At 44.4% G+C, this 8,553-nt stretch overlaps 1 protein-coding gene across 1 annotated transcript in view; it reads left to right on the top strand.

The window, feature by feature from the left end:
• Positions 1-2,364: 2,364 nt before the first annotated feature.
• LOC142312828 (uncharacterized) overlaps positions 2,365-8,553 on the top strand; it is a gene marked incomplete at its 5' end in the record, with an annotated part of 95,678 nt that continues 89,489 nt past the window's right edge. The window contains 2 exons of the mRNA XM_075351814.1: positions 2,365-2,368; positions 2,412-2,509. Coding sequence (XP_075207929.1) covers positions 2,365-2,368; positions 2,412-2,509 — 102 coding nt within the window. The remainder of the gene's footprint in view (positions 2,369-2,411; positions 2,510-8,553) is intronic.

Genomic DNA, 8,553 nt, shown 5'->3' with positions numbered 1-8,553 from the left:
TTCCTATGCATAGTCTGTTGGGTGGGGAGATTCATCCACAAGGGATGGGTTATCTCGTATGTGAGTGAGGTAACCATCGGCATTAGGACAGATCAATAGACTCGGGAAAAGTAAGGAAAGACTTTTGGCTATCTCCAAAGGGGGGACTGTTATGGACAAGATTATGAACTATTATGAGTATGAAAGAGATATATGTGTGGTACAGTTCAAACACCATCTTAAATCCAGTTCTTTTTGGATATCTCCATATAACTCTTATATACTCATAATAGTTCATAATCTTGTCCATAACACTATGTGTGTGTGTGGTGTGCAGAGCCCTATATACGTGTGTGTGTGTGCGCGCGCGCGTGTGTGTGTGCAGAGCCCTATATGTGTGTATGTGTGTGTGTTGTGCAGAGCCGTGTGTGTGGTGCGCAGAGCCCTGTGTGTGGTGTGTGTGTGGTGCGTAGAGCCCTGTGTGTGTGTGTGTGGTGCGTAGAGCCCTGTGTGTGTGTGTGGTGTGCAGAGCCCTGTGTGTGTGTGTGGTGTGCAGAGCCCTGTGTGTGTGTGTGTGTGTGTGTGGTGTGCAGAGCCCTGTGTGTGTGTGTGTGTGGTGTGCAGAGCCCTGTGTGTGTGTGGTGTGCAGAGCCCTGTGTGTGTCTGTGTGTGTGGTGTGCAGAGCCCTAGGTGTGTGTGGTGTGCAGAGCTCCAGGTGTGTGCGGTGTGCAGAGCCCTATATGTGTGTGTGTGTGGTGTGCACAGCCCTATATGTGTGTGTGTGTGTGTGTGTGTGTGTGGTGTGCAGAGCCCTATATGTGTGTGTGTGTGGTGTGCAGAGCCCTATATGTGTGTGTGATGTGCAGAGCCCTATATATGTGTGTGGTGTGCAGAGCCCTATATATGTGTGTTGTGTGCAGAGCCCTATATGTATGTATGTATGTGTGTGTGTGTGTGTGTGTGTGTGTGTGTGTGTGTGTGTGCAGAGCCCGATGTGGGGCTGTTATTTCCAATGCTGTAGTGATAACAGGTCAGTGCTGGACAGAATGCTGACAGGCAATGTGTGTGCAGGGGGCGAGGTTGGACACTGGGGAGGAGCTGGACACTGAGGTCGGGCGGTGCCAGCTGTGACTGGGAGGTTTAGCACAGGAAGTTATCATGTTTGCTTGATCTGAATGTAAACAAAGAGCTGCAGAGAATAAAGGGATAATTCAAGAGGAACAAAAGTTAGAAAACAAATAACTATGTAGGGGTGTTTTATATGACAATACAGCACAGATTAGCTTAACAAAAATTTTTGAGTTTGTCGGACAACTCCTTTAAGCTAAGAATCTCCTGTTCAGTTGCATAAATGTTTGCCTAACGGCATTAGATCAACTTATGATTTTTTTTTTGGAGGTGTAGTCCATGTCTGTTTCTATAGCTATGATACAGATGATGACTTTGATACATAGCTGACACTTAACACTTGTAAAAAGAGCTCAGCTATTGCACTCCTTTCCTAAGACAGCACCCACGCCTAACATGGTGACCCAGTGCAGACTCATGAACGTCATTTTTTGCTAAGGTGATGACGCTCCTATTCCAGTTAAGCATGGTTATCCTCTTATTCTTTATATCCTGCTCAAACATGTAATCGCGACATAAGTGGCCTAAGCAGTTCCAGTCCTTACAAGAGAGAATGCTCCTTCATCTTTGGCCTTATCTCCAGAGATTGTAGTCTTAAATGACTTTCTTTTGATTTTCCATATTCACCCTATCCAGATTCCCATATCAGATACCCTCAGTGGAGATCTTCTATAAAAGAGAATTTTACTCAAGGATGTGGGGAGACAGGGACAAGATGTTGGAGAAGATACTAGACCTCACTCTAGAGATCCTCTTCCGGCTTACTGGAGAGGTGAGAGATTCTGATGATGTCACATTACATCATTCTTATCTATGCGAATAACAGATGGACAGAACGAAAGAGGTGAGGACTCTGGAAATGTCTGTAGTGAGATTTATTAATGTGTCTCTCCATATCCAGGATTACATAGTAGTGAAGAAGACCTCTAGTGAGTGCTGTCAGGCCCCTGTGTCGGAGGAATGTGAAAAAATCCTAGAACTCACCTACAAGATGATTGAGCTGCTGACTGGAGAGGTGACGCTGCTGGGAATGCTGGGACATTATACAGTAACACTATGAAGGGATCGGGGGATGACGGTATCATTGTATGTGTCAGGTTCCTATCAGGTGTCAGGATGTCACTGTCTATTTCTCCATGGAGGAGTGGGAGTATTTAGAAGGACACAAAGATCTGTACAAGGACGTCATGATGGAGGTTCCCCAGCCCCTCACATCACCAGGTAATAGACAGGACTAAATACACACGGCCTATAATTATCTGTATGTAAGAAAATAATCTGATTCTTGTATGTGTTTCTTACAGTTCTATACAGTAAGAGGACAACACCAGAGAGATATTCCTGTCTGCGTCTTCCACAGGACTGTTCAGAAGAAAATCCCAATGTTCTTCAGGGTCATCAGGTAGATGGAGAGAAGGTGTCATCAAATCTATGATGTGTAGAAGTTTGTGAAGGTCTTGTGTTCAGTCTTGCTTATTAGACGTCGGCCCTTTCATGGAGCTTTCTTATTTTTAAATTAGACTTGTGACATTAGTCTGCAGCATCAAATTTTGTGTTTTGTTTTCAGTGATTCAACTTTTAAAAGGGAACCAGGATTTTCGTATATAACCTAAAGCCAGTTTTATTCTGGCACTATCAGGCTGATTCAACACAAACTTTTAGTGGTCAGCTTGGATGTTTAGATTTTGAAATCCAAAAAAGTTAAGTTTATAAAATCAGCAGCTTTTTGAGTGACAGCAACTGAGGATCAGATAATATCTGAGGGATAGGTATTCATAGTTATCCTCTCCCCCTGTTAGAGTTAGCATAAGTACTAATTTCCTTCTATGACAGAATCAAATGACTGGGTGAATCAGGGAAATGTAGTAGATACAGTAGTAGATGTATTAGATCTTGACTTCAACAAAGCATTTGACAAAGTATCTCATACAATCCTTATTGAAAAAATGACCAAGTGTGGAATGGACAAGGCAACTGTTAGATGGATTCGTAACTGGATTAGCGATCGGCGTCATAGAGTGGTCATAAATGGCTGCACATCAAGTTGGAAGACTGTCTCAAGTGGGGTACCACAGGGCTCTGTCCTGGGCCCCCTGTTGTTCAACATCTTTATCAATGATTTAGATTAAGGAATTAAGGGTAAACTGATTAAATTTGCCGATGACACAAAGCTAGGTGGAATAGCTAATACTAGAGAAGAGAGAGGATTCAACAAGATCTAAACAAGCTGGAACAGTGGGCAGCAACTAATAGAATGGTTTTTAACAGGGAGAAATGCAAAGTTATACATCTTGGCAAGAATAATGAAAAGAGCATATACAGCATGGGAGGAATAGAGCTATCCAACAGCATGTGTGAAAAAGACTTTGGTATACAAATAGTTCACAGACTGAACATGAGTCAACAGTGTGACGCAGCAGCAAAAAAGGCAAACACCATTCTAGGATGTATTAACAGAAGCATTCATTTTAGATCACGTGAAGTCATTATCCCCACTTTACTCCTCTTTGGTCAGACCTCATCTGGAATATTGTGTCCAGTTCTGGGCACCACATTTTAAAAAAAGACATCAATAAACTGGAGCAAGTTCAGAGAAGAGTGACCAGAATGGTCCTATAGCCATGTCCTATAAGGAACGGTTACAGGATTTAGGATTGTTTAGCTTGCAAAAGAAAAGACTGAGAGGAGACCTAATAGCTGCCTACAAATATCTTAAAGGCTGTCACACTGTAGAGGGATCAGTTTTATTCTCATTTTCACAAGGAAAGACTAGAAGCAATGGGATGAAACTGATGGGGAGGAGACACAGATTAGATATTAGAAAAAACTTTTTGACAGTGAGGGTGATCAATAAGTGGAACAGGCTGCCACAAGAGGTGGTGAGTTCTCCTTCAATGGAAGTCTTTAACCCCATTACGACCGCGTTACGTTTTAAAACGGCACTAAAAAAGGGTACTTATTCCTTTCTGCCGTTTTAAAACGGCGGTCGGAAAAAAGGATCTAGCGCCCCCCAGAGTCAGAAAATTTCCGGGGTCTCAGCTGCCGGGGGTAGCTGAGACCCTGGAGATCATGATTCGGGCCGGTTTTTCCGGTCCCCGCTCACCTGATGACCGGTATACACCGTATACCGATCATCAAGTTATATTAAATGACCGCGCCGGTAAAAAATCATTTATCTCCCATCTGGCATGATCAAACATGCCAGATGGGAGATAAATCTTTTTCCCGGTTCCCTCCGGTCCCCTCGGTATCCCCAAAGTGCCCCCCCCGACCCCCAACCCCCTCCCGAAAATCCAAGATGGCCGCGCGCATCGGAGAGCACAGCAGCGCGCCGGCCGCATTTACAGTGTTCCTATGGTTTCTGTCGTATGTGCCATAACACATACGACAGAAACCTGCTCCCTAGGCCCTGCCGGGTCCCCCCCTACCCTCCCCCTGGTGTCCCCCGGTGTCATACATACCGGAGCGCTGATCCCCCGTGGCCACCTCCTCCGGCTCCTTCTCTGCAGACTCCGGTCACATGTGCAGAGCGCAGCTGTCAGCTTCCTGTGTTCAGGACGCTGGCTGCTGCTGCACAGAGTCTGCAGCTGTGACCCGGGGAGAGTGGGTGCAGATTCTTTGCACCCACTCTCCTCAAATGGAGGGTCTGCCCTCCTAGAAAATGGGGGATACGTTCCCTGAACGTGTACCCCATATTCTAGAAGGTCCAGAGGCGACGTGGGACGTCCAAATGGATTACAGTGGATTTTTTTTTTCTTTTCAATAAATTGGTCAATCAGGGAATGTTTTGGGGAGTGTTTTTTCAAATAAATTTTTTTTTGTTGTCAATTTTTTTTTTATTACTGTCAATTAGTTATGTCGGGTATCTGATAGACGCCGTGACATAACTAATTGCTGGGCTTGATGCCAGGTGACATTACACACCTGGTATCAACCCCATTCATTACCCCGTTAGCCAACGCACCAGGGCGCGGGATGAGCTGGGGCAAAGCGCCAGAATTGGCGCATCTAATGGATGCGCCACTTCTGGGGCGGCTGCGGCCTGCTATTTTTAGGCTGGGAAGAGTCCAATAACCATGGCTCTTCCCATCCTGAAAATACCAGACCCCAGCTGTCAGCTTCACCTTGGCTGGTGATCTAATTTGGGGGGACCCCACGTTTGTTTTTTTTTTTTAATTATTTATTTATAAATAATTAAAAAAAAAAAAACAGCTTGGGGAGCCCTCCAAATTGATCACCAGCCAAGGTGAAGCTGTCAGCTGTGGTTTGCAGGCTACAGCTGTCTGCTTTACCCTAGCTGGCTATCAAAAATAGGGGGGACCCCACGTCATTTATTTTAATTATTTTTTTTTTTTTTGGGCTAAATACAAGGCTAGGCATCCTTTAGTGTCACATGAAAGGCACTAAAGGGCGCCAGCTTAGAATATGCAGGGGGGTGGGACGTTATATATGTTTGACATCTATCCATTCATCCATTGTAGCATTTTAGGCTATGTGCCCACAATCAGGGTTTGCAACGTTTTGGGCGCAGAGTGTTTTCCCTGCGTCCATAACGCTGCGTTGTGCAGTAGAAGCACAGTGGCAGGATTTTTAGAAATCCCGTGCCCACTGTTTCTTTTCTCCGCAGCATAAATCGACCTGTGGCGCAGCTTCCCGAGCCTCAGCATGTCAATTTATGCTGCGGAGATGAGTGTTCTTTGCAGGTAGAATAGAGCTAAAGTCCACAGCAGCCTGAACCCAAATCGTGGGCATGGGCAGCTGCGTTCTCCCGTGGACAACACTCACATTTCTGCAGGAGGCTGACACTGGGTACTAGACGCCGTGTCGCTGGATCATGGCCACATAGCCTAAAGGCTACTTTACACGCTGCGATATCTGTCCCGATATCGCTAGCGTGGGTACCCGCCCCCATCTGTTGTGCGACAAGGGCAAATCGCTGCCCGTGCCGCACAACATCGCGCAGACGCATCACACATACTTACCTGCCCGGCGACGTTGCTGTGACCGGCGAACCGCCTCCTTTCTAAGGGGGCGGTCCGTGTGGCGTCACAGTGACGTCATTGAGCGGCCGCCCAATAGAAGCGGAAGGGCGGAGATGAGTGGCCGGAACATCCCGCCCACCTCCTTCCTTCCTCATAGCGGCCGGGAGGCAGGTAAGGAGAGCTTCCTCGTTCCTGCGGCGTCACACATAGCGATGTGTGCTGCCGCAGGAGCGACGAACTACATCGTTACTGCTGCAGTAACGATAATCGAGAATGGACCCCCATGTCACCGATGAGCGATTTTGCACGTTTTTGCAACGATGCAAAATCGCTCATCGGTGTCACACGCAGCAACATCGCTAATGCGGCCGGATGTGCGTCACCAATTCCGTGACCCTAACGACTCCGCATTAGCGATGTCGCAGCGTGTAAAGCCCCCTTAACAGTGAGAAATTTGTTGCTACAGCAACATTTTTGTGAAGTACCTGTGGATTCAAAATGTTTACTATACTCCTGAATAAAATACTTGAGGGGTCCAGTTTCCAAAATGAGGTCACTTGTGGGGGGTTTCTGATGTATAGGTACCCAAGGGGCCCTGCTAATGTGACATGGTGCGCGCAATTTACTTCAACTTTTCCAAAATTCAAATGGTGCTCCTTCCATTCCAAGCCCTCCCATTTATCCAAACAAAGGTTTTTGGCCACATGTGGGGTATCCCTGCGCTCACAAGAAATTAGATAACAACCTGTGGGGTACACGTTTTGTTGTTGCCTCTTGAAAAAGTGAAAAATGTGTCGCTAAATCAACATTTTTGTGAAAAAAATGAAAATTTCAATATGGCAACCTAAGCTTATCAAATTCTGTGAAGTATTCGTGGATTCAAAATGCTCAATATACACCTAGATTAAAGCCTTGAGGGGTCTTATTTCCAGAATGGGGTCACTTGTGGGGGACCTCCACTGCTTAGGCACCTCAGGGGCTCTCCTAATGCAACATGGCGTCCGCTATTGATTCCAGCCAATTTTGCAGTCAAATTGCACTCCTTCTCTTCTGAGCCCTGTAGTGTGCCCAAACAGTTGATTTCCACCACATACAAGATATCAACAAACTCAGGAGAAATTGCGCAATAAATTTCATGGTGATTTTTTTCCTGTTACCCTTTTGAAAAAAAAAGCTACCTGGTTGAAGTAACAATTTTGTGGTAAAATTTTATTTTTTTATTTTCATGGCTCAACGTTATAAACTTCTGTAAAGCTCCTGGGGGTTCAGGGTACTCACCAAACATCTAGATAAATTCCTTGAGGGGCCTAGTTTCCAATATGGGGTCACTTGTGGTGTTTTTTTGCTGTTTAGGTACCTTAGGGGTCCTCCAAATGCGACATGGTGCCCGCAATCTTTTTCAGCCAAATTTCCTTTCCAAAATTCAAATATTGCTCCTTCCGTTCCAAGCCCTCCCATTTCTCCAAACAAAGGTTTCAGACCACAAGTGAGGTATCACCGCGCTCATAAAAAAGTGGGTAACAAACATTGGAGTCAAATTTTTGGAATTACCTCTTGAAAAAGTGAAAAAATTGATGCTAAAGCAACATTTTTGAGAAAAAAATGAAAATTTTCAATGTGACAACGTAACGTTATCAAAATCTGTGAAGTACTTGTGGATCCAAAATGCTCACTATACCCCTAGATAGAAGCCTTAAGGGGTCTAGTTTCCAAAATGGTGTCACTTGTGAGGGGTTTCTGCTGTTTAGGTACCTTAGCGGACATGTAAATGCAACATGGTGCCCGCAATCTATTTCAGCCAAATTTGCTTTCCAAAATTCAAATATTGCTCCTTCTGTTCCGAGCCCTCCCATTTGTCCAAACAAAGGTTTCTGACCACATGTGGGGTATTGGCGCGTTCATAAGAAAGTGGGTAACAAGTTTTGGGGTTCATTTAGTTGTGTTATTTCTTCTAAAAGTGAATAAATTTGGGGTAGAGCAACATTTTGGGTAAAATTTTATTTTTTGCTTTTCTCATTCCACTTTGCTTTAGTTCCTGTGAAGCACCTGAAGGGTTAATAAACTTCTTGGATGTGGTTTTGAGTACTTTGAGGGGTGCTGTTTTGAGAATGGTGTCACTTTTAGGTATTTTCTGTCACTTAGGCCTCTCAAAGTCACTTCAAATGTGATGTGGTCCCTAAAAAATGGTTTTGTGAATTTTGTTGAAAAAATGGGAAATTGCAGATGAACTTTGACCCCTTCTAACTTCCTAACCCCAAAACATTTTGTTTCAGAAATTGCGCTAATGTAAAGTAGACATGTGGGAAATGTTATTTATTAACTGTTTTGTGTGACATAACTCTCTGGGTTAAGGGCATAAAAATTAAAAGTTTGAAAATTGCAAAATTTTCAAAATTTTCATCAAATTTCCGATTTTTTTTCACAAATAAAAGCAAAAAATATCGTTCTAAATTTATAACTATCA

Source organism: Anomaloglossus baeobatrachus, chromosome 5 (genome assembly GCF_048569485.1).
Source record: "Anomaloglossus baeobatrachus isolate aAnoBae1 chromosome 5, aAnoBae1.hap1, whole genome shotgun sequence".
Classification (NCBI taxonomy): domain Eukaryota; kingdom Metazoa; phylum Chordata; class Amphibia; order Anura; family Aromobatidae; genus Anomaloglossus; species Anomaloglossus baeobatrachus.
This window is presented reverse-complemented; position numbering and strand designations above follow the sequence as displayed.